The sequence below is a fragment of the Triplophysa dalaica genome, chromosome 8, assembly GCF_015846415.1.
Source record: "Triplophysa dalaica isolate WHDGS20190420 chromosome 8, ASM1584641v1, whole genome shotgun sequence".
In the NCBI taxonomy this organism is placed as follows: Eukaryota; Metazoa; Chordata; class Actinopteri; order Cypriniformes; family Nemacheilidae; genus Triplophysa; species Triplophysa dalaica.
The window spans coordinates 6,658,427-6,686,118 of record NC_079549.1 but is presented as its reverse complement, the minus strand read 5'-3'; the positions used below and the strand labels follow the sequence as shown (position 1 = coordinate 6,686,118).

At 38.3% G+C, this 27,692-nt stretch overlaps 1 protein-coding gene across 1 annotated transcript in view; it reads right to left on the bottom strand.

The window, feature by feature from the left end:
- tsc22d1 (TSC22 domain family, member 1) overlaps positions 1–24,847 on the bottom strand; it is a 46,972-nt gene extending 22,125 nt beyond the window's left edge. The window contains 2 exon segments of the mRNA XM_056754695.1: positions 21,792–23,607; positions 23,610–24,847. Coding sequence (XP_056610673.1) covers positions 21,792–23,607; positions 23,610–24,366 — 2,573 coding nt within the window. The 5' untranslated portion in view covers positions 24,367–24,847.
- Positions 24,848–27,692: the final 2,845 nt, after the last annotated feature.

The window sequence follows — 27,692 nt, the reverse complement described above, 5'->3', positions numbered from 1 at the left end:
CAATCGCCCTTGGATTGGGGCTCCATGCAAGATCTCACCTCGTGGGGTCTCAATGATCCTAAGAAAGGTGAGAAATCTAGAAACCAGAACTACACGGGAGGAGCTGGTCAATGACCTGAAAAGAGCTGGGACCCCCGTTTCCAAGGTTACTGTTGGTAATACACTAAGGTACATTAATACACATGGTTTGAAATCTTGAAATCATGCATGGCACGGAAGGTTCCCCTGCTTAAACCAGCTCATGTCCAGGCCCGTCTTAAGTTTGCCAATGACAATTTGGATGATCCAGAGGAGTCATGGGGGAAAGTCATGTGGTCAGATGAGACCACATTAGAACTTTTTGGTCCTAATTCCACTAAACATGTTTGGAGGAAGAAGAATGATGAGTACCATCCCAAGAACACCATCCCTACTGTGAAGCATGGGGCTGTTTTTCTGCACATGGGACAGGGCGACTGCACTGTATTAAGGAGAGGATGACCGGGGCCATCTAGTGTGAGATTTTGGGGAACAACCTCCTTCCCTCAGTTAGAGCATTGAAGATGGGTCGAGGCTGGGTCTTCCAACATGACAATGACCCTGAAGCACACAGCCAGGATAACCAAGGAGTGGCTCTGTAAGAAGCATATCAAGGTTCTGGCGTGGCCTAGCCAGTCTCCAGACCTAAACCCAATAGAGAATCTTTGGAGGGAGCTCAAACTCCGTGTTTCTCAGCGACAGGCTAGAAACCTGACTGATCTGACTGACTGGTCCCACTGCCCGAAAACCGTGCAGGTTCAACCTGGTTCAAACGATCGACACCAGAAAACATACAACTTTAATGACATATTTCCTGTTTGGGCACTAGTGTTCTAGTGGCCATGAAGATCCCAAGTGAGCATGTAATATTTCTAACCCGATGGGACACTTAGCAAGTGCAAACATATAACATTAATTAATGTGGGGTTTCTAATTATCACATAAAGAGGAGTTTTATAAAATACATAACTCTTGAGTTTTCACCAATAAAATATGTCACACTACGTTTTACAATGAAATGATATGTAATATGTAATTATATAGTCAAGTCAGATTTATTTTTATAGCACTTTATTTGTATTGTATCAAAAAACAAATACAAAAGAAAAACACATGTTAGCCAAAAATAGAATAAAGATATAACCTTAAAAAGTAGTTTTTTTAAGACATTTTTAAGACATTGGACACACTTGCGCTCTTCCTTCCTGTCGCATGTACGTCCTCTCAAGTGGCCAAGACTGCAAGTGGGGGTATTTGGACGCAGCCTATGTGAGCAAACATTTTGCAGTGTTACATATCGTTTATTCTAGCATTATATCATTAATTAAAATATAAGTTTAATTTGTTTCATAAATTACAAGTTGATTTTGGAATGACTACATTTTTTGCAATTCTTGTTTTTAATGTGAATAAAAGACTTTTTCAATATATTTTCATTGTTGAGGATTTCTAAAAATATTGTCTCGTCTTGTTCTCGTGAACCTAGTCTCATGGGATAAGTGTCTGGTCACACCCCAAAAAGGGTGCATGTGCCACTGGGCAATATCATTTTCACAACAGGGATTTATTTTTACTGCAAATCCAGCCAAAACATGTTATGGTAATATTTACTTGCAACAATTATTTAGTAACTTGCACGCAAGACCGGTTTAACGCATCAGTGCTCATGACACCAAATAAATATGGTATTTTAGTCAAATTAGTATGTCTTGCTCCAAGTAACAGTTTTCCATATTTTTATCAAGTTTCATTTAGTAAAAAGTGTGACTAAAAGCAAAATTTGTATATGAAACAATTGTATAGCCGATACTGATTGTAGCAAGGTTCAACAAAAGGAAGGAAGGAGGCGGGAACCGGCAGACATAAAAACATTTTAACAAATAATAACACAAGTAAAAAGACAGCCGGCCGCCCCTCACGGTCGACGGCCGGCGAATAAAACATAAATACAAATTTAAAACATGTTCTGGCCCGGTCCTCTCTCTTCAACGGTCTGGTCACTCGTTCTCTTATATGCTCCCAATCTCCTACGTGATCCGAGACCGGTGCGCGCACAGCTGGCGCTCATTAACAATTACTCACCGGTCTTGAACCACGATCTCGCCCCGCCTACTCCACTACACTGATAATTTTACTTTAAGCAACACTAGAGAACTGTTGTTAACTGTTCCCCCATGTGGTTGATCGGCGCAATTGTCTGTTTTCAGTGTCGTAAATAATGTCCCTGTATAAGCTTCCCCATGGGTAGGGCAATACACGTGAATTTCTTGACTAAACAGATACCGCTGTTACATCATGTCACTTCATAAACTGTGTAACTATAGAGACCTATAACATTAGTCTATGTATATATGTATATGAACAAAAGAATCAGCAACTTTTGACCATAAAACATTTATTTTAGTTTGTTAGTCATCCTTTACAAGCATTACACTAAATTTGTCACGAGGCACAATCATGCTAAAATTATGTTAGCTATTGAGACCAGCAATATTACATTATTATCTCTCGTCTACCTACCTTTGTGAACCAGTAATGTTAGAGACATGTATATTAGATGTTTGTCTTATAGTTAGTTGTTAGCTAACTCTACCCAGGCTACGATTAAAATATGTGACGTATGCCGTAAAGCAGGTCTCACTCTTCCTCAGGCAGGGGATGGGCAGGGCTGTGTGTACCAACCCGAACACAGAACTTAGAGTGTGGTTTGAGGAGCTAGGAGGCTGCTCAGGTAGCAGCTGCAGTAGAATTCGTCCCGTTTAGAGTTGTTCTACGACTGAAATAAATTTAGAGACATTATTTTTAGATAAAGACTATATAGCATTGCTTTAATTCTTACTTTCAGTTAGTATCGCTAAGTAGGCATTAATGGTTATATACCCAGTAAAACCATATTAATGCATCTCTAGTTTTAGCCACACTAGTTTTACACACCTGGTTTGAAGTTCTGCAACATCAACCCAAATTTTGTTGAATCAAATTGTTGCATAACACTAAAAGAAGACCAGAATGACAAGTTCCATTCTTCTCTGAATTATACCTCATAAAACCTCGTACTATACGCCGCATAACTTTTAACACAAGATCTACACAAAAAAGCAAGTGTGACACTGTTAACCACATCTTGAAAGGATGACATTCATCATCAACATGCTCCCATTCACTTAATACACAGCCTAACGTATGTCAGAACACATCCAACTACAGCAACTAGACTAGAGTCTATTGAAGTGCAGAGTGTTTAACATTTTGTGTCACTTAGGGGGGAACTCGGCTCAAAACTATTACTATTGCATACAGGAATTTATAGTCTGTTTAATAATATTCCAATCCTACTACTTGGAAGCAAAATGATATGTTGTTTTAGAGATCTGACTGAAATATTCTTCAATAATATAAACATTGTACAAGTAAAACATTGGGACATTTTGATTTGGTGGTGAAATATTAGTGGTAGGAATTGTTTGGTCCCTCACGATCAATTTAGAATCGATTCTTAGGGTCACGATTCGATTCTTGACATACTAATTAGCATTCAGAAAACATTATTACATCGCATTTGTGCTCCGAGTCAGACTAGTGTTGTCACTTTTGCTTCTAGTGTTGAACTGTAACATTTTGTATTTGAGTGCCCAATAAAGCCATCCTCTATGAAATTTTCTGTTGTCAGACATTAAAAAAAAGTGTATAATAGTAAATACACGCGATTCAATAGTGCCACATGTCACTTTCCCGAATTGACACATCCTCTGACAAAATCATCTCACATACAACTGTGATTTTGGCAATATTAAAGTATTTGCCTCGTGCAGCATGTGTGAGCTGGCTAACAAACTGCATATTTCCAGAAGTATGGTGATGTTCTTAAGTCTAAACAATTACAGCTTTTTGGAAACACTATATTGCACTCATTGACAATTCAGCTACGGTATGGTGAATTGAATGCGCCCTTTCGCACTGCACAGAGTAGATGCATTGAAAGACCATCCTGTAATGTATTTTGTTATATCGAAGTTTAGTACAAAGGGTCTGAATAGTTTTCTCTTTCTCTACTGCTGTGAATCCGCCGATGGGGATTCATATGCGAATAAATTTTTTCTAACACCCCTATGAAATATCCCTTTAAATGAAGTACGTTAGACGGCTTGGGGGGAGCAGCCGTTAACTCCTCCCCTTCAACGGTCAGTCTGCTGCCAGTTTCATTTCAAAATGCAACAGCTGTTTTTATACATCCAATCAAATCACAGAGTAAAATGAAAGCCACGCCCACTATTTTTCCTCATTAGTAATTCAATTTCACTTGGAAATGCATCCAAATACTTTCAGTAAGTAAAAAAATCAGGACTATGCGTGTGTTTGGGTTGCCTGGGGGAATGTCTCTATCATTAACAGAGGGCCAAACCCAGTGTTGTCAAAGAGTTTCTGGCAATGCACACCTAAACATGCCAAGGCAGAAACCTCAGTCATCTGCATCCGTCAGAGGGCAGTAAGATAGGAATGAGATTTTGCTGTCAGTAAATGGACTTTTGACAGCACTGATCTGTCAAGATACCGACAGGGAGGTTAAAATATAATTGCACCAGCAGCATTACTTAATACAACAGTATTGGCCTTCTGTATATAAGCCTGTACTTTATGTGAAGCATGGCGAATGGTCTAAATTGAACAAAACCAAAAGCTTTTTCAATTGTTAATTTAAAAAGCTGTTGAAATATTGCCCATGCTGGAATTTTGATCAAACTGTGATGTTCCAAGCAGAATGCAAAATAGCAGAGTCTCTGTGCTAACTAAACTCTGAACATGCATACTTTACATAAGCACTGCAGTCCCTGCACATGATGTCAAACTAGGGGTGTGCGATATGACGATATTAGATCGCGAACGATTAAAATGACTGCACGATCCACTTTTTCGGGAAAATCGTTAAATCGTCCTATATAGTAGTGTTCTATAGAATTCGTCCACATACTTGCGATAGATTGCGCCATGTTAACAAGCTCGTATACGTTGCTTGTGAATTCAGTAAGATTAAGTGACGCGGTCAGTGAAGATGGAGGGAAACACGGAGGACTTGGTCCCTAAAAAACATTCTACATCAGTAATATTGAAATGGTTTGGGTTTACCCCAACTGACACGGCCCAAACAACAGTTATTTGCAAATGTGGCAATGATAAGATTCGAGCGTCGTAAGGCAACACAACGAACCTTTTTAACCACCTCAAAATAAAAGGGACTGAAAGAGTATGCCGACAGTCAAATTATAAAGGGATCCCACGCGAGTAAATCAGGTACAACCAAGCATACGGAAACTAAAAGGCTTAAACAACGACTTTAGCGAAAGAACCATTTGAGAAAGGAACTCCGTATCCGTATGAGCGAATGAACAAGCGCTGGAAAGATGTCACTGACGCGGTCGCATTTTACCTGGCCAAAAACATGATTTCCATAAAGACTGTGGAAAATGAGGGCTTTAAAAAACTGCTCAAAGTCGTAGATCCACGTTACGAAATACCCAGCCAAAAATATTTATCCTCCACGCCCATTCCACAGCTTTACTCCGAGCGCCGCAACAAGATGAAAAACAAAATTCAAAATGTAAAGTTTTTTCTAACAGCTGATTTATGGTCTTGCACTTGCATTAAATATTAACTTGATTAAAATATTCTTGAAAATATTAATGGTAAAGAGTATATTTTTATATGGGGACTTAGTTTGGCTGTATTGAAGCCCCTTTAATTTGCAAAATAGTCTTAAAACCAACTTGAAGAAGAACCGCGATAAAATCGTGAATCGTGATCTATCTGGAAAAAATCGTGATTTGAATTTTTTTTCTAGATCGCCCACCCCTATGTCAAACATACCAGAGATCTTTATTACTTCTACCCCACATTTTCAAGGGTTTAAAAAAAACTCATACAAAACAGATGCATGCATAACAAATGTGGTTTAAGGTTACCTCAAACATGTAGGAGCCCATTTTAACCAGTTTTTTCTGCATACTGTAATCCGATCATGTCAGACAAATGTTAATATCTTAATAAATGGAACTAAAACTGTAGATTACAGCCTTACTGTAACAGTTTAAAATGAGGTAACTATAGTTTTTTATACTGGTCGTGATAAAAAAAAAACTAAGTTTGAGTTTAAAAAACTTTGTGCTTAAAGAAAATATTCAGAACAGTTCCTATGCACATTGTTTTACTTTCGATGCGTGTCTGTACATCTCCAGTCTATATAACATGTTTATACTCTTTTTTTTTTGTACAATCTATAAGGAAAGTAATGTTGTAGGCTCAGGTCTGGTTTAACACCATCTCTACACTGGATGCTGCACGGCGCGACAAACCTCTTAAGAACAAGCAGGTTGTCATGTTGCGTCTGGTGTAGACACGGTGTAAGGATGATCATGCCTCTGTTTCAATGGCAGGCAACAAAGTATATACCTCAAGTAAAGTATATAAAAAAGTTTACAGAACTTTATCTTGCATCTAAAACAGATTATAATTAAAGGCAAAATAATCCAGCCTGCTTGACAAAAGGGAGAGCTTCCCATTTACCAGAAATAACAAGGACAGAGCCTGGACAAAAGGACACGTAGGACAGTGACGCAGGAAACGAGAAATCTCAAGCCTCTGGGGTAAGGGGTCCAAACACTGGCACTGGCCACTGGATTACCATATGGATTACCATAGAAAGCTAGTATAAGAACAGTTGAAAAACAGAGTTGTGACACTCACATAGATGTCCGTTAGAAGAATGGAATGCAGAAGTAACTCGTGTCACAGGGTTCTATAGTTCCAAACATTTAACTGAAGCTCATTCATTTCACTGTTTCCAAAACACATGGTTTAGTACGCAGGTAAATTGATAAAATACATCTCTGTAAAACTGCTGATTTATTATAAGGCTGCATTTGAAGCAAAATATTGTTTTCCTAAATAAAGTTTTTTTTCAGGTTAGGCTGAACTAAACCATGTGTTTACTAGGGATGGGCATTTAAAGCAAAAATAATATTCGAAGATCGATGAGAACTATTCGAAAATTATTCGAAATTTGCACCCCTCCCCCACATGGACGCATTTACAGTATTACACACACACAAACGGAGAGAGAGAGAGAACAATTACGCTTTAAATCCGTATGACGACACACTGCTTTATGTATTATGGAATAGGCAATCTTACATCAAGCAATACATTAAAATAACGTGCTGAAACATTCATATATTAACAGTAAACTCGGGCTGTACAAACTCCATAAGATTTTTAAAACCCTCTCCTTCGACAAAGCCGATCGGAAGCATATCCTTAGCGATCATCTTGGTAGTTAGAGCCGTTATTCGCTCCACCCGTCTGGCATCCAAATTGGTTGGTCTGACCATAAACTAGCAACTGATTGCTGACCTGTGGATGGACCTGCTGGGAGCTTCGCCCTCAAATGATTGTGCATCGTAGTTGTTGATCCATGATAAGCCAGCTTTGCGTTGCAGAGTTTGCACTGCACTTTATTCTCATTAATTTTATTAAAGGACCCCCACACAGAACTAATTTTTGACATAGTCTCAATTTACCGTTTCCGCTATGCCACGCGGGTCTACAGTGTGCATAACTTCGTTACAAATTCTTGTGGGGAAATGTTTTCCTCTACAGTCTCTTGATTGACAGCCTTTAGGTTTTAGGTGCGTCGTTATTGGCAGCGCCACCCTTTGGTTACATGAACCTGTTACACGTGAAAACACAGCAAGTTTTTTAACGTATGCCGTCACGATTTCGGCTCGTAAGAACCGAGATGCAGGCAGACATTGTGATGCCAGAGTTAACAGATATTTATTATAGAGGTCGACCGATATGCGTTTTTTCAGGCCGATACGATACCGATTTTTCCATGCAAATTAGACCGATAACCGATATTTTGAACCGATATATATATGGTGTAAAAACGTAAATTTATATAGAAATTAAGAACACATGCTCTGAAACATTTGAAATATTTTTAATTCTGACTGAGAAATCTTAATCATATCACTTATATTAATACTAATAAAAGAAAGAAGAGAGCACCCAGCAGAATTCTGTGAACATTTTGTAAACCAAAAGCAACACAGAAAAAAACAACAAGCAACAAATGAAAAAATGAATTGAATGTAACAAATTATATTTATTTATGGAAAAAAATATGTTCTGATGACTTTAACATTGCATACAATACTTTTCAATTAATCATTATGCTAATCATTGGATTAACTAGCACAATTTGAATTTATATATTAAGTGTAAATAACTGAATTGCCTTCATAGCTTTATTGTGTATGTTGTTGAAAAGACTGCAATATTTTCATGAAGCTATAACATGAGCATGAGAGCGCTCTGACTGAAGACTGACGATTCAAGTTCTTTATGCTTTAAAATGTCTTGTATTTTTGAAATTGCGTCATTTTAAGTGACGTGCAAAACGCCAGCTCGATCAATTACAAGAAACGCGTGTGCAGTGTGCTGCTCGCTTGCAGAGCAAATCATTGTTATACTGAGGATGTGAATTATATCTACGTGATAATAATGCGTAAATCCCGCGGAACCTGCAGGAAACCCGCAAAGCAGTTCCGAAATTCAGGCACTTATTATATTGAAGTGTTTTGCATCTTCAGTGCAGTGGATTGAGATTTATTTCAACGTCTGATGCTGCTTTACCTCATAGAGCATGAACCCGAAGCAGCGCTTTCGGTGTGACAGTGAAAAAAGACTTTCTGTTCCGCAGCCTCCCGTGTTGATTGGCCGGACTCGTGACTTAGTCCCAACAAATCAGAGGGGCAGTGGGCGGGCATTACTCTAGGCAAACCCCTAGAGTGACGTGTTCCGACTGCTCTCGCTAAATCCTTGGCTGCGTCAGGGCCAAAAAGCGCATTTCAAAATTAAATGACTTTATCGGCAAATCGGCTTTGAAAATGATCGATATCGATTATCGGCTAAATCCTTAATATCGACGCCGATAATCGGCCAATTCGATAATCGGTCGACCACTAATTTATTATAACTCAAAAAACTCATAAAAGGCAAAACAAAACCCACGAGGGGGAAAACAAGACAGGATTAACTATAAACAACAACAAGGACACAGACTAACTAGACTAGGAAAACAAACACTTAAACAACCACTAACTACACTTACTTGACACAAGGTAAAACAGGATTTTCGCAAGAGAAGGCACAATGCAAACACGGTACAACGCACAAGGATACAGAGTACAAGCTACAATGAACAAGCACAGGACAATGAAACATGAAGAGTATTTAAAGGTGAGACAGACAAAGGATAATTATCAGGGAACAGGTGATGGGTGTTAACGAGACAAAAGGGTGGGAAACACAGACGAGACACTAGAAAGCACATGGCAAGCCAATATATAAACATAGCCATGTCTTTCACACACAAAACCCAAGGCTATGCCATGACTCCACCGCAAGACCAAGAATAAACATGATGGTGGAATCATGACAGTATGCTCTCTCCTGCTTACATGGGAAAGTGACGTCTGCGCATGCTCCTTCTCCTGCTCTCCTCGCTGCCGCATGGGCGTACCACATGCTTTTCAGGGAGAATTGTCCAATAGGGGACTAAGAAAAGTTGTTACAAAACAGTTTTATATGTTCGAAAAAAAACTTTCCGAAACCTGTACGATCGCTTTGGAAGAGTATCGAGCAGAGAAATACATACAGAATGAATGAAACACTGTTGCAGGGTCACTTTAAATAAAATGTTATCTACCCTCTCCCAGTATTAAATATATAATATGCATTTTTTTAATGTGCATTTATATGTGAATGCCTAACATAATTTATCATTGGTATGTACTGATGATCAGAGAAGCATAAGAAACAGATGAATGCATGCATACTGTTTATGAATTGCACATTATGCATTCTTCCAAGTCAAATTAAACACACAAAACTGATTAATATGGTCTCTCTAACACTCATCAGACAAAATGTTATTATAAATTTAATCAACATAGTAATCAGTGCATATATTGGCACTCTGTTGTGCCAAAGTATAAATTTCTAGTTTAACATTGATCATTTCTGTCTGTATATTAATTTACAAAAAGTATCTTCAATTTACTAATGCTTGTAAAAGTGACTCAGCCGGATATCCATGTCTGCCCCACCTGTGTTTCCTTACTAAAGCATACAGCCGCGCATTACCTATTCATTGATCAAAGATTAAGAGCCTCAAGTTTTTAACTCAAACAAAATATAAAAATGAAGTTAAATGTTGCCCATCCAGCGTCGGGAGTAAACTTAGAAGCTGATCGAACGTTCACATGCATAAGGTACGTGCCCGACGCGCGTTGTGGACGTAACGTGATTCGCTTCTCGTCCGTGCCCCCTGCCGCTTTGAAGTCTCTATCCATAATGAGGTGTTTGTGAAGAAAGTCTTGACTTCCAATTCAAGGATTAAATGCAGTTGTGTGCATGTTGTGTGCGACAGCCGCAATGCACAAGTTATAACGGATCATCTCATTTCGTCTTCATGCATGTTTTGTCGGAAAATAAACACATACAAGTTTAAACAGTTCTCAATGTCAATTTTGAGGATATAATGGCAAATTTAGTAGTCTTTATACCCAAGAAACTTAAACATGCTGTATGAAAGACACTGAAGCTAATTTTAACGGTTCTTAATGTCAACCCAGCACAAACAGTACATTCTGAGGACATCGGCAGTTACGCCAGTTGGTCTTCACTTGGTTACCGTGACATTACTTTGTGACCACGTTCTGAGGATGTCTTGACAACGTTCCATGATTTTTGGGTGTGTGACTAAAGAAGCTTTTGATTGTTGTTTATAAAATGTTTTGCTGTTAAATTTATGTGATGAAACAAGAATTTAATGTTAAGATTAAAGATAATGTTAATTCCTCTTTGTCAATAAATATCTGCTTTAAATCCTCTATATTGTGTTGAAGTCTTTGGTAATTTATGTCACATACTTCAGTATCTAAATAAAATATATGATTGTGATGTACAGTACTGTGTTGAGTATTATTAATCGTTAGACTGTGCTTTATACATATTTGAATAGAGAACTACTCCAATTATGCATAATATTTAACGCACAGATTAAATCGCAAATTAATTTAATCCTCTATGGTAGGGATGATACTTGTTTAAATTAATTTAAAAAATATTTGGTCGTTAGGATGTGCTCATCATGTCCCAGAAACGTTATTTGGTACATCTCTGCGACGAATTCCGGTCCAGGTACGTCGTGACAAAGTAACCGTGTTTGCTAGAAATTTGCTGGAGAGCATGGCAAATCTTGTATTAAGTTTTAAAAAAGAAACTGGAAATACAGTCATACATACAATTCAGTTGACGTTTATAAATTAAAATTATTCATTTAAATGAAAATATAAAGAAGCTTTCAAGAAAAAGTGTCAAGTAATGGGAGGCCTGTGCCCCAATAAAATTAGGGCTGGATTTGGACTATTTGGCCAAAATTTATATTGAAATATTTTCTTCATTTCGGTCGATACGATAGAATTCAGATAACGATATGAACAATATTACAAAAAAAGCTAAATGTAAGATATAAGTTGAAAAAGCCCTATGAACAATAATATGCTGATCAAAACCATTCTAGAGTCTAGCAGTGTGCAAAGCTACATATGATAAGAAAAATATTTTTGTATAGGCCGGTTCCCTTACCTTGTGTATCAAATATATCAAATATTAGAATCATGTTACCAATAATAGAAAGAATAATTTCTCTAAATATTATTTCTCCAAATTCAAAGCATTATTCCATAACGTCTAAATGTGCTTTTAAACATGGGCGTATCTCCAAAGCTCTACTGGTATTTAGTGAAATTGGTTCCAAATACAGCTGCTTCCACTGTCTCTCGCTTAAACCCATTCAAACAGACTGATAGTTTGGAACTATCGAGAGCCCCATGAACCAAATGACCAAAAGGCAGAAAGATTAAAGTGTGTCGTAACTTTGTTTTTAATCGGCTCTGGCTAGTAATGTTGCCCTGCACAACTGTACTGGATAACATGGATAAATAACAACACAGAAAGATTTCCATTACGCATGAAAGAAAGAGAGAGAATACGAGAGAGTGCCCAAAAGAGCCCTGGATGAGAAAGAAACCCCAGAGCCCTTTGTAAGGATCTGTTCTATATTCATGCTCCCTCGAAAACAACCATGACAGAGAACAGCAACTGCCATTCTGCCAGAGACTCATCTGAAACAGGGCATAAATTTGCATTTTTTTCTGCTAATCCACAAACAACTAAGCAAATAATAATTCTCAATTAAAATGTTCGAGCACAAAGGATCATGGGACGGTTTTAAAACAGCAACCAAACTTTTTTCCCTTTCTGAATGAGAACAGCTATAGAGAGGCATTGCGAGAGTGATGAAGATAAAATTGGCTCAGGAAGGGCTATGCTGGAGGGTTTAGGACTGCCGGTTGCTATAGCAGCTCTGTGGCAGCTCAGACAAGCGGGCAAGCCGGTGTAAAAGACAGGGATAGGAAAGCGTGTGGTGGTCTGCACAGAAAGCGCGAGATGGCTGGCGGCCAGGCGACACTAGCAATGTGGTTGAAACAATGACTCAGTACTAATGGATCACAGCGGCACGCTGTATGCTAAATACAGAGCCCAGCAATCATTCGCCCCTTTTCGCCTAATGTTGTGTTCAGACCAAACGCGAATGGCGCGTAGTTGGACGCTTGAACATTTTAGTTTACTCGCTTCATTCGCGCGTCAAATTCGCTTCATTCGCGCGTCAAATTCGCTTCATTGCAGACGCGAATTGGCGTCATGGGAGGGGCTTCTGCCAGGCGGCTCCGGTCCCATATATATATTGCTTAAATTGTGTAAAGATCGTTTTTGACAACTTGCCAGATTGTCCGACCTCCTCACTCACTTTCTTCCAAGCAAGATCATTTTTATTTCTGTTTCGATAAAAGTAAGATGTATCGTACAGCTCCAGGTATCCACATAGCGCAACGATGATTTTGTCCTCCATTGTCGTTTGGGATTTCTGCCTCCCCTCGCAACATCATAATCGCCTGACTGCCAGAGCAAGCTCCTGATTGGTTAACGCGGCGCAAATTTTCGCCAAAATTCAGATTTTTCAACTCGCTCAATTCGCGCTATTCGCGTCATTCGCGCAATTCGCGCAATTCGCGCCGCCTCATTCGCGCGATTCGCGCCGCAAGTAGGTCTATCGCGTCTTTGCATTGACTTAACATGTAAATCACTCGCGCTTGACGCGCCATTCGCGTTTGGTCTGAACACAACATAAGAGATAGCGAACTAGGGTTGGGAATAATAAATTGGAATCGATTGGGAATCGGATTCAAAAGGAATAGGAATCGGATACTTGAAATTAAAATTTTAATTCCTGTTATCAATTCCTGTGTTCATATTTTCAGATATATTCATTGTGATAAAGTAGTAAAACCACAAATTGACCATAGTTTATTTATATTAACTACAGTTTAATTATGTAGTTAAGCTATGGTGATACAAATTGGTGACATGGTGAGACAAAACATGGTTGATGTGTATTAGGGGTAAAACGACCTCAGATTTTTTAAATCGACAATTATGTGATAAGTCGCGTCGATGTCGACTAGTCGATGACGTCATTAATAAATAAAATAAGAGCGAGGAAATTAATGTTTTGCAACAGAATTTGATGGTTGTGGGCACTAAGACAGTCATGTGTGTGTGCGGGCTGCGGGATAATGGCTGAACTCACTCGAAATCTATAAAATTCAAATGATAACCAACCCCAGGAGCAACCATAGACCCCATCGTTATAAGAGCATGCTGTACAATCACATGGGATCAAATAAATACAGGAAATTTAATAAGACAGAACTAACATGCACAAACATTTAGCATTTTTCATTCTTGCATAAACTTGGTTGCAAGCTAAATTAAAGTACAAATAAAAACTGTGTGAAGTATCCTTAAAGCTCACCACAAGATGCTCCACTTACTAGTGCACATTTTTTATACTGTTAAATGTAAATGGCGGAAGAAATTGGACATTTCCTAAACCTGATCTAGAGACACAGGTGGTTGTGGACTAATTAGTTCACAAGCTCAAGCCGTTTGCTTGTTAGCTGGTATTAGGAGATAAGAATTGTGAAGAGGTGAGAAGCTGACTGTCTTATAATCTGTGGTACACATGGTGTTTGTGGCAGGGATGGGGAGGAAGTGGAGATAAGATATTCCACATAGATGGAGCTATTCCTATGGGAGCAGGCAAGGTGCTTGGTTTAAAATAAAATCTTCAGAGTAAGACATTGAGCAATGATCAATCAAAAATGCAATCCTTTAATGCAAACCTACAAAAGCCAAAACGTTATAGTTATCAAAGAGAAAAAAACTTTAATTAGTCTCAAATGAAAAAAATGCTTGTGCTGTGGCCACCATTTTCCCCCCAGACTGACCTCATTTTACTTTGTCTAGGAGTGGAAATGTCATTGTACATTGACATGGAACAGGCTCAATGTTTCACATGAGATATCTTGCACAGTTTAAAATCACAGTGAAGAGTAAGCTTTCCACCTCTGCTGCCTTATATGCAGACAGCTCATAGAAGCCAAAATAGGAAGGGTTAAAACCGTCTGTAACATACTCTAGCTGATGCAAAAATAACAATGGTTGGGGAGCAGTTTCATTTCACAACAGCAAGCTTATGAGGCATATTAAACAAGCAATACACAACTGACTTTTAAATCAACCAATGTATCAATTAGAAATCTTATATAGACGAAAAAGATAAGCTAATAAATTAACCTCCTATACATTGCTGAATATATAGACCTTTAAAAACATGATCTGATCATGCAGCAATTATGTAGATCACCTTAATGGATATTTAAGTTTTTGAACTTTAATGAGAAAAGTTCAAATGTTACACTTGACAAAAGTTGGTACATTTTTCTAACTTGAGATCTTTACATAATCTATATAAATAAACTTTTGATTGATTTATGGTTTGTTAGGATAGGACAATATTTGGTCGAGATACAACCATTTAAAACTCTGTAATATGGGGGTGCAAAAAATCTAAATATTGAGAAAATTGCATTTAAAGTTGTTGATCAGAAGAGCTTTAGCAGGAAACAGGTTCGTTTTAACGTTCTCTTTACCGTTGTAATGTCGATGTGGAGAGTAGATGAATACATAATGTGAAATTCTAAGATTTAAATGGATACCAAACTTGAGCGGCAGCAAAGGGGCGAAGTTTGTAGGCATGTTTCTGGCCATTTTTTGTTAGCGATGTTGCTGCTTTCAAAAGAATTATATATTCACGGTAGAAAATTTACAAAATATCTTCATGGAACATGATCTTTCCTTAATATCCTAATCATTTTTGACATTGGTTCAGGGTCATAAACATGTCATCAGATAAACCGATAAATTATTATGTTTATTGGTACTTCATAAAAGGTCCCGTGTGCAAGCCCTAACGCTTGAATGATAGAAAAAGCTCTTACAAAAAGTTTAAAATATTTTTTAACTCTAATTCTGAAGGTAACAATAGAGACAACAACAGTAATAATGAACCACAGCCCAGATGCAAAGGCTTGATTTGATGAAAGGCAAATATTCTCTCACACATTTGAAAAATATTTATGTTACCATAAGTCTCTGAATGCAAACTACTTTTACCATTTACTGCTGAAGGAAAAATTATTAAAACCATAAAAAAAATAAATGCAATAATTGCACCCCCCAAAAAACTAAATAGGCAATGCTATAATTGTACCCAACAGATCAAAGCAGGAGCTTAATTGTCCAATAAAACATGACAATATAGGTGCTATGCAGAGATTGTTTTGCTAGAGAGCTGCGTGTTTTGTGTAAAATGTGTGTGTCGTTGTGCTTGATTGTGTGTGACTTAAACAATGAGGCACGTATATCTTACTTTGTAAAAATAGATTAAAAAATAGTTATAGGGGTGTCCCTGACTAAGGATTTACATAGTCGCATCAGAATTGTCACATCTTGTTATAGTCGACTGATAGTCAAATCATACGTGTGTGCATGCATGAAAGCATCTAGAAAAGCATCTTACCATTTAAACTAGCGATGCACCGATATGATTTCTTAGGGCAGATAGCGATTTTAACAAACAACTATTGGCTAATTCCGCTACAGACATTGATCAATTGCATACAGTACTATAAAATACTAGATAGTTTTTCTGCATTCGATTTTATTTAATTGATGAACATCAATTGTATCCATTTTACATTTTTAGAAAGGCAAAACTGTAAATGTGCCGAAATGTATTTGCAAGGCAAGATTAATGGCAAATTATTCAAATTTCATTAAGTTTCTGTTTAAAGAGGTCATATGGCGCTAATATATGTTTTTATGTGTCATTGATGTGTTTTAAGTTGCCTGTGCATGTATTTGACATGTAAAATTGCAAAAATTAAAGTGTCGGAACAAATATGCATTCTATCTAAAAGTGAATGCTCACCCATAAAATGTGCTGTATAACATCAAGTTCACTTCAAATCAAAATTATGGTACCATGAATCGCACATTTTACAACGTAGTGTCTGCATGCACATGATTAGGATGGTACCACCTCAGTCTAATTTTGAGCCAGGAAAACCCCTGATGTCATTATCAATTGCGGAGTCATTATATAGTAGAAGGAATACTTGATATGATGTTTCTCTGCCATTCATTCTAATAAGCTGGAGTGCTGTCACTGCTGTTCATCTGTCACATCCACAACATGTTTTCAAATAATTAATATTAAAAACACTGATGTCTGAACTCTATATGCCCGTTGTCCTTCCAGGGCTCTCAAACTAGATTCAGCTCTCTATAACTACCGGTGCAGAAAAATAAAACGGTACTTAATCATTAATTACACATTTCTGTGTGCTACAATATCATCATAATCGTTTTTTTAAGTATATCATTATTGGTGTGAATTGCTTTCATTTAGCTGGAGGTAAACAATAACAACTAGGTAACACTGGGGAGTTAATGAGGACAAAACGTATTATATCATTTGCGATATTCCGGTAGAAATTCTCCCCACGACAGGAATTAATCTTCCTGCGAAATAAACAATAATGCCATTTTTCTATGCGAGACTCATTCTCAGCTCATATGCATAGCAAAAACAAGTATAGCGGAGGTCTAGGTAGATGCACTGTAGATGCATCAGAGTTGATCTTTAGTTTCTGTTTTATTTCATTTGTTTGTTAAGTATTTGTTTATAGCCATAATACATTAAAACACCAAATCATTTAGTTTGACTAAAATTCTTTATTTAAAAAGTGTGCGCATTGCACAAATGGTTTAATATGATTTCTTGCCTGGTATATACAGGATGCATTTACGGAGCAACCCATGCACAGCTCGCACCCAACTTGTGTTTTCATAGCGACACAGCGCGCACCGCAATGCTGCCCGTTTACATCCAGGACAAAATGTGAGTTTTTTTAAATGTGTTTATGAGCGTATGACAGCATAGATTTTTTAATTAGATTTTTTTCATCCGCATTTTTCTGTTTTCTTTCTGTTGCGCGTGAGTCATAGACAGATACATGACATAGTATATGTTTCTGTGAGAAGAGAAGGTTCACACAGTTTAGTAGAGAGTGACAGCGTGATGCGATCGTTTCCACCCAACAATAGGCTATATACAGTTTAGGTATGACAAGAGTTTTAGTTAATTTAATTCTTTCTTTACTAAAACCTTTTGAAGTCGAATGTCACCATTACATTTTATATTTACAAAAATACTGTAGGTATATATTAGGAGCCTGTTTGATTTGGGGTACGGTTTACTTTCGATAAATGTTTGGGTATCTGAGGTTCTAGACTACATGCAGCACAAGCTACTATCAATTGTAGCAAATACCGGCGGTGGAAGGTGTTATAGTTATATCGTCATTAGTATCGTTATCCCAACAAATACCAGAAACTATTGTGATATAGTTTTAGTGCCATATCGCCCATCCCTAGTTACCATCATTAAAATAAATGTGAGTTCATCACAAGAATAGGTAGGTAACCGACAAATGAGAGTAATGCTACATAGAGATGGATAACTTCAGGCCATCACGTTTTTTATTTATAAAAAAACTTTCTCAGCTTCACATCTGACCCTCGTTATACTTGTTTTCTCTCCGCATATGAGCAGTGAATGAGTTTCATAAAAAAAATATGTCATCAAATAGGATTTATCGTTTATATCGCGGGAAGACTAATTTCTATCATTGGGAGAATTTCTACTGGTATACCGCAAACGATATAATATCACCTATCTTTAAAGACAACAGATGTTTAAACATTTGCTACAACTGTATGGCCTGTGCAACAAAACGTTAAACCTCTATGGAACCAGTGCTTTCTTCGCGCAAAAAAGTTAACATAGGCATCCGTGTGCTATGAAACTTCTACGGTGTATATTTGGAGTTTCTGTGCGAGAGCACCCTCTGGCTTCAGATGAAGCAGCATTTAACTGTACTTCACAGGCAAACTGAGCAAAAAACTAATCGTAGTCAACTACCAAACCGTGAGAGGGTTATTTTCAATTTAACATGCAGGCCTAAAATTAAGATCCTAAAACATGCATCTATGACAAAGTAATGCTGAATTAAATAGATAAATTATGATTTGTTGAGGAGGTGTAGCAGGCAGGAAACCATTTGAGGATCATATGCAACACCTCTGGGAAAGAATATGAACACCACCACATTGAAACCTGAAAAGAGTTGAGTCAAGCAAAATGCCTGTTGTGAATGTGTCTGAGAAACCAGTTCAGCTGACCTCATGCAGTCTCTGCCCCTATTCATTTTCAGTCCCTAAAGTATCCGTGCTCTATGCTCTCAAGTTTGGAAAGACAGGTTATAATCCAAATGACATCATACTAAAAAAAAAAAGATGTCCATAGAATGAGACTTATTTGGGATGAAAGACAGACCCTTGTCTTGGATTACAGCTGCAGAGAGAAACCTTCTAGTGTTCTTTAAATGTCTTTCTTTAAACACATATTAAAGCAAAGGTTCATCCAAATATAAGTTGTTACATTATATGCTCACCATCATGTCATTCTAACTTCACATTATCTATCTTCTTACAAAAACAGAGATGTTAAACGAAATACTGAACCCGTTTTCATCTATAAAGCAGGTCTGACATCACTGACATCAAGTGGTACTGGTTTTTCCATGTTACCAGAGTAATCAAAAAAGGGCAAGCTTTAAAACATGCCCTGAATCACTAATGAGACCAGAGGGTTCTGGCACAGAGAAAGATTATAAGGTGAATAAGGAGTCTTTAACTGTGCTCTGATACATGCATAAACCAATCGTATGGGTTCAGAGGACTGAGAGAGTTTTGTGTGCATATCAATATAAATCACCAAACCACTTTTCATAGTATAACAATGAGTAGTTATAGCATATAGAATATTATGTGGTTCGAACTACATTGGGTGAGTAAATCACAACAATTTTAGGGAACTGTCCCTTTAATGCAGACAGAAACAGCAGTGAAAATGATTACCATTCAGGAGAAATACACATGTACAACAGCTTTAAGTTCTGCAATGGTATCTGGTTTGGCCGAGTGAAAGTATTTCCTCTCCCATTATGCTGGCTCATTAATTGGAGAGATAATCTACTTGATCTCTACACAATGAGTGATTCATTGAGACTAATGTGTTGCTTTTGTCACTGCCAGGAGCAGATTAGAGTGGGAAAAGCAAATGTGAGATGATAATGTTTCTATAAAAGACAACCAGTCAACATGGTGACCCAAGGACTAAACAAACAGAAATAATTTGCACTTACTTATTTTGCAATACTTTTATTGAGCATGTAACATTGGTCTTATCCTACAAAAGCAACCTGCTCTAAATAATGCTGTTCAAAGATGTAATTTCCAATGCTGGCTCTTCATTCTACAGTCTATTACCCAAACACAATTATAGCAAATGTAAACATACAGATGTTACATATAACCCACATGATTTGTAAAGTTCCCGCAGAATACAAACGAAATCCAGCAAGGGTTACTTTTTCATGTACACCACATACTTGCAATCAATAAGGATATTAATGTAACTTGCAAAAAAAATGTTTTTTGTTGCTTTGTTACATTGTCATACAAAGATGTTACCATGGTACATTAAATTTAACTAGTTTGTTGTAATCTGCTGAAATTATAGCTACGCAAGATATATAATATTCACAACAGGTTGGCTGATGAAAAACAATTAAACAACATCAGGTATATCAGGTTAATTCAATGTGCTTTTTATAGACTTAATGCTTTAATAAGAAAATCATAACATGATTTGAGTAAGGCACAGATGTCTTAATAATGATTCTAAAGCAAAAACTACCATTAGTTGGTAAGACTTCAAACTGCACATTTCTGAATTTTAATTATGGTTTCATTGAGCTGATAACCTAATATCAACTCAAGGGTGACCCTGTGTCAAAAACGATCTGATGATTTGTTCAAAACTCATACAGATACATAATGTACTTCTTATACTGAAATAAATAACTTGTGTTCTTACATTTTCCACCCAAGTATGTGTATGACTAAAACCAGATATGTGACCCTAGACAACAAAAACAGTCTTAAGTAGAACTGGAAAAAAAATTGTAATCACCAAAAATACATGGTATTGGAAAAATTACAGATTTTTCTTTTATGCAAAAATTCACGAGGATATTAAGTAAAGATCATGTTCCATGAAGATATTTTATACATATCCTAATGTAAATGTATAAAAACTTTATTTTTGTGAGTGGATGGCCTGCTAGAGTGCCTCAGATTAACAACTTCAAAGGGGATCAATGTTCTCAATGTTTTTCTTTTTTGCACCCTGAGATTCAAGCTTTGTAAACAGTTGTTGTTCCACCAGATATTCTGATAACAATCCATATATCAAGAGACAGCGTATTTCTTCAGCTTTGAAATGATGTAAAAAATCAAATTTCTGATAAATTGACACTTAAGACTGTTTTTTCATCCAGGGTCACATATAAACTAGTTCTGCGATTGAATGAGACAAAAAAAAGTAATTAAGGCGTGTACGATTACAGAGAACACTGTCATTCCCAAGACATCTGTTAGACAAGCTCTGTCGGGCACAGGGAAGTTGTAGAAGGGCTCATAAACGTACTACAGTGTAAACTCCCCAGTCTTTTTAATCTTAACTGCGCAAGACAAATTTCTTAACATCTGCAAACATATTTCTCACTGACTTAGTGTGTTTGTGCATTTACTGCAATCTTGAAGACCAAGACAATTGGATGCAAATTTTCAGTTTCATATCTACATTACTTTAGGATCTTGCGGTGAAGACACAGAGCACAGACTGAACTAATTTATATATTATATTTCTTAAAAAATTCCACTGATAGGCTCAATCACTACAGTGACCATAGATATCTGCTGTAAACTAAAAGGCACAAAGCTATAGCCACACGAAATAAAGACAAAACAAACAAAACTCCAACAGTTTTTATGTCTTATATTTAAATGACACTTCTAGCTTTGATGTGCAAAAAACACGAGTTGCAACATTTAATGCATAATATAATTCATTCACAGGCCTAAATTAAAAATACCTTTCAACACCTATCATCTGGTAATCATTTTTAAAATAAATCTATTGCAAATAGAATGCCAATTTTGATAGCAAAAGAAAACAGATAGAGGGCAGATCATGAAGAAAAACTTCTGAAACTTACCCATCTTCCTCTCCATCTACAGGCAGGCCCTTCAGCAGGCTGGCTGAGGCAGTTAAGGCATTGACTCCACTGCTACCCTCAGGACCACGGGCGGTGGCAGCCTGGGGGACACATTCACCACTTGTCGGCTTGGGTTGTGTCAGTAGTGACTGGTGCTGTAACAGAAGGAGCTGAGCATCCTCGAGTGGTGTTGGCATTGCAGAGGGCAAGGCGCTAACCACAGGATGCATTCCAGGCTCCTTAGAGCCGTTTTGGATCACACTGGACTGAGGATCACACTGAATGTTTGGAGGCACGCCGGATGTGGGCAGATTGGAGGTCACGGCTGGGATAAACATAGCTCCACGGCCTTGACCGCTGATCTGTGTAAGCTGCTCCAAAGAAGGTTGAGAGGGGAGCTGCTTGCCCTGGGTGTTCTGTGTGAGACCGGTCCCAGACTGCACAAGCTGAGGCAGGACACCACCAGTGGACACTTGGATCATCTGAGGGGCTGCTGTTTGTTGCGGCTGCAGAAGCACTTGAAGACGTGATTGAGCAGCGGGAGTCAGCATAGGTTGTTGTGAGGTGATTAACGGACTGTTTCCAGACACCACTACAGGTGGGATTGATGCAGACAGCTGGGGCAATGTTTGCGATCCAGGTGCCACAGTGTTGATGATCTGTTTGGATTGAGGGAAGTCTACCTGGGCTTGTGCAGCTGGCTGCTGTGCAGGAGGGTAGCCCATCTGCTGCTGAGTTTGAGCTGGAGAAGTTTGTGCTGCCTGGGCATATGTCAGTTTAGGCATACGAAGGGGCACAGAAGTAGATGAATGTCCAATAGCAGTCTGCAACCCTCCAACAGTTGCTGGGGCCTGCTGCTGAATGCTCGCTGGCATTGGGGTTACTACGTTAGTCTTAAGATGCGCATGCATGTCCTGGGTTGGCATCGGAGTTATATTAGAAGCAGAGTAGTCGTGCATTTGAGTGGAGGGATGCTGAAAGGTTTGCTGCACAGCTGAGGGGCCGCCAGTTTCTCCACTGCCCAGGCTCTCCTTGTAATGGCTAGCAGAACTGTTGACAGAGATCCCACTAACAGACTCTCTCTCCAGGCACACCACACTCTCAGGTACAAACTGCCGAATGCTTTCCACGCTTCGAGTGCTGGGGGCATTTTCAGAGGGTGCTGCATTGGGGGCCTCCTTGTCATAATACTCAGTGCATGTCCACCTACCCTTCTTAAAAGGCTCAGAGGTAGAATCCAGTTTAACCACTCTGAAACGCGAGCTTGTGAAGGCAGGAGTAGGCACTTGGGCCTGAGGCAGGGCATTTAATAGAGGGACAGAGGAAGCGGGCACCGCATGCTGGCCCACAACAGCTGGCCCAACCTGCCCTCCACCTGTTGAAGCCATTGCAGAAACAGTGGTACCAGTGGTTGCCATGGTGATGCCCACATCAATTATTCGACTCTGAATGTGTGTCAATTTTACATTTTGGTTGCTGATACTATTCAATCCAGGAGAGTAATTTACACTGCTACTAGTGGTACTTATGCCACCCAATGCAGGCACACCGGCAGAATTAGTTATTATAGGATTACCAGTACTAATTGTTGCACCTGAAGCCACAGAGATCATTCCAGTTCCTGAGGCAACAGTAGCCAAAGGCTGACCGATTAAACTGGTTGTTCCAAGAGAGGCGTTCTCAAGAAGTCCTACCACTTGTAAAGGCATTTTCTGGCCCGTGCCTACTAAAGTTCCAGAACTTGAGGTCACAGCAGATGTCACTGGAGGAACCAATGGTTTTCCTATCTGCGCCCCACTAGCTCCAACTACAGCAGGAGGGGCTTTTCAGATGGATGCTGTCCATGATTATTGTGATGATGGTGAACAGTTCCATTAACCATAGCGCTATGTGGGTGTGCCTGGGTTAGGATAGGAGGTTGATTAGGTGACACGGCCCCCGGGGTCTCTGCCTCATGAAAGTTATTCAGCGTTTCCTCAGAGGAGCTCCTTTCTGGTCCTCCTGGATTGTTAGCTCGTGAAAGGGAAACATCCAAGATCTCAGAGGAGGACAAATCCTCTGTGTGTGATTCGTCCAAGTCATCACAACTCTCAGTGTCTTCTGTAATACTGTTGTTGGTGCTGACAGATGTCTGAGCCGGTGTAACGCTGGTGATCTGAAAGCCACTTTTCTTTTTCATCTGTGCCACTGCAGTGGGTAGAGTTTGGGGTAAAAGGGTTGACTGCAAAGGAATATTTAGACTCTGAGGAGGATTCTGAGTCACAAGTGAGGATGTGGCCGGTGTCTGAATCATCACAGGTGGTGAATAATCTAACCCTTGCATCAAGTTGTTACTGTTAAGGCTGGCGCTTCCTGAAGCTGTCAATGCAGGGGAACCACCTACCGTGCCGCTGCTGCTCTCCCGTCTGGGTAAACTCAACATTTTTCGGGCGCTGGCGGAGTCACCGGATCGCTCGTGGTGATTCATTTCTAGAGGATAGTCTCTGACAGAGTTATAATTACAGGTCAAGAGAACCGCCGTGTTGACAAGCTCTTTTTCAGAAGGAACTTCAAGCAGTTCAAGTAATTTCCACATAAAACCAGCAAAAAAGATAAATCCACTTGAGGTTTATTTAAATGTCCACCATGAGGAGCGGGCTAATGTCAATGCTAACTTCACTAGCGAGCTAGCTGACGCCGATTCGCTTCAGCTTTTGTTTTTAAACGTATATCCTTACCAAACAAATCGACACATCATATCCGTCAAGTTTAAATGTGAAGAAATCAACTCAAGATAAGCAATACAATCGTTATCCAACGTTACAACGACACAGTCTCTCCCCATCACAGTTCAAACTGCCAGGCGCATTTTGAATTGTTGTATTGCAGTCACCAAAGAGCGAAATCGCACGAAATAAGGTCCTTTGGCCGGGGTCGAATGACGGAGAGAAACCGAGCGACTCAGTGCCGTCCTGCTTTATTCCATGCCGTGCTTTCTTTTGTTTTAGTCCGGTGTTAGCTCTACGACTCTCCCACTCTGATCCTATTCACCAGCTGCCTCCTTGTAATGTAGCCTGTGCTAGTGCTATCAGCCTGTGACGAGTACCGAAAGGGGGAGGAGAGCGCGATAACATGGCGATCGCGCATGGCAGTTCACGTTCACAGCGCCCAGACATAAAGCACGAGTCTAGGGACGGTGGGTGGAGAAAGGGGGTCTGCTAGAAACGGCTGACGGAGAGTTCCGAACAACCACTGAAACCGAAAGGAAACCCTTATGTTTGGTGATGGGTGGCACTTGTAATTGCACAGCCTTTTGTAGCTGTGTAAATCATCACGTAATAACATATTATGGTATATATTTTTGGTAACCCAAGTAGTAAAGTAAAAGGTTTATACAAAACTGAGCTTTAGCAGAGGAAAGGCTGACAGATTTGAGAACTACTAAAAAGTTTTGAATTTGGGATGTTTTACATGGCTAGTTTAATACACGAGTTGAACACAAAAACATTTTTTAGTTTTTGACACTTAATGTCCCACAAACCTGGAAAATTGGCCTAAAAACAATAAAACAACTTTGTTTTTCCTAGATGTGTAGATAGTTTGTTCAGTTGCTTCAAAATATTTTTTATTTAGACTTGGGACCTTTTAATTATGCCACATTTGTGGTATAAAATTAACAACAACATATTGGTGTAAACCTATGCCTATAACAAAGACGGACAGATCAGTATTGTAGGTTTGATGTCACTCTATGTTCTGGGGCCGGTCTTCGGGTTGTCATCCAATTTTTTCTTCAAGACTGTTCATAACTTAAAGTCAGTTACATAAAAAGGAAGATTGGTCTAATTGAATTCTGAAAAGTAAGACTGATTGGTCTTTAATAATTGCTAGTCAGTGAGACTAGTTGTTAAGACGCAGTGGCTAAGTTTATGCAACTGGACCCTGGTCTATGCAACAGAACCAACAAGATGTAAACAGACCTTTTGACAATAATGGTGTTGAGAGATTTGTTCTGATTTTGAATGAAGTGCATCACTGAAAGAGGGGCCAGATATTTCCACAGACAGAAAAGAACAACCAAACACATATGCCCTGACAATTATTCCACAGTCCACACACACTGATTGTTGCTCACCTCTGTTAGGAGTTAGAAAACTACAGGTCCAGCAGAACTCCACAAAATAGATATTGTGTCAAATATCCATGTGTTTTGCTTGCATTTAAAATGCTAATAAACCTTGCATTATTAATTCATTTATTAATTCATTTAACAAGAAATTAAGCCATATATCATACATAGAATGTATGTTTTATGTTAGACAATGAATGAACCTCATCCAGCTGCTTAGCTGTACCAAACAAACTAGCCTGTAGTTTGGGAGAGAAAACATTATTAGCATTAATTTGCCAATATGGCAGGGCTATTAGTGAAGAATTGAGGAAGTGGAAGTGTTACTTCTTATTACTGGTGAATTGTCATTGGTTATTTTTTATTTATCATAACCAAAATCTGCACGATTTAAAGCCTTGTGTTGAATGACATTGTAGGGCATTCAAATTGAACAAATATTATCAAGTGAAATTAATGTTAATTAGTGCTGAAAGCCAGATGTGTAAAGTAGGCTACTTTAGTATTTCACGCACAAGGATCATGTATCTTTACTTTAAAGGGATTTTACTTTGGAATAAAATACTTCCATAGGCCTACATTATAAAACATACTTTTTACTCAACTACATACATATACATTGCAGTTTTTACAAAGTACATTAAAGGTCATCGTACTTTCTTAAGTATTTTACTAAATAATGGTTTTACTTGAGTAGCATTAAAGGTAAAAAACGTTATGTAGTGGAGTAAAAAATGCAATACAGCTGCAGAAACGATTAAGAGAACATTTCAGAGACTGTGTTTCTGATTTTAAAATGTAAAATTTATATTGTGTTTAGGTGAAATTATCATTTTTGTATTACTTTGTGAATTACTAACAATATTTCTATCAAATATAAACCAAAAATATTGTTTCTATTAGCATTTGTTTACAGAAAATAAAAACTGCAGAAACTGGTCAAAATAACAGAAAATATGCTCTGCATTTTTTCAGACCACAAATACTGCAAAGAAAACAGGTTCATATTCACTTTTAAGCAATATAATAGTAAAATTTTTACGTGTATTTAGGAAGAGTTCTAAATCATTTTACGAGAACCTCAATTTAATTTAGTTTCATATCATGAAGTCAGTCTTTCACATCGCTGTTGGATGACTTCATGTCACTCCTGAGGTTTGATTTAATTGAAATTCAACAACCACTGGAATGGCCACAATACAACTAGAAATGCTGATTTGAAATGAACATTTAGCATGGTCTCTTAATTTTTCCCATGGCTCTAAATGCTTTATAATGTAGTATAGTGACATTTTTCCAAACCAAAGACACTACAAAGATATTTGATAAATGTACTTGAGTAAAAATACTAGGGTACATTACACCTCAGCTACAGGAATGAATTACTGTGAATCGGGACCTTGTGGATTGGAACACACCTCATGACAATTAGGCAGGTGTGCTAGAGCTGGACTGATGTGAAACTCTTATTCACATTCACTATTTTCAAAGCTTTTTGAGTTAGACTAGTGTTATAATAATAACAAAGCGATTTGCTTTAATAGATGCTGTTCCAGGTGGTGTCACACACAGACTGTGCTTAAATAAGACCCCAATATCTGACACATCATTATAAAATCAAACATTGAAAAATTGATGAATTATGATCCTGTAAGTGTGCTTAGTAAAGGGTTGACACATCCCCATGCCCTTGCCCAACCTATATACAGTACATGCACCTATATTTGGAATGCAGTGATCTGAGTGAGTGAGTGAGTGAGTGAGTGAGTGAGTGAGTGAGGGATTGTATTGTA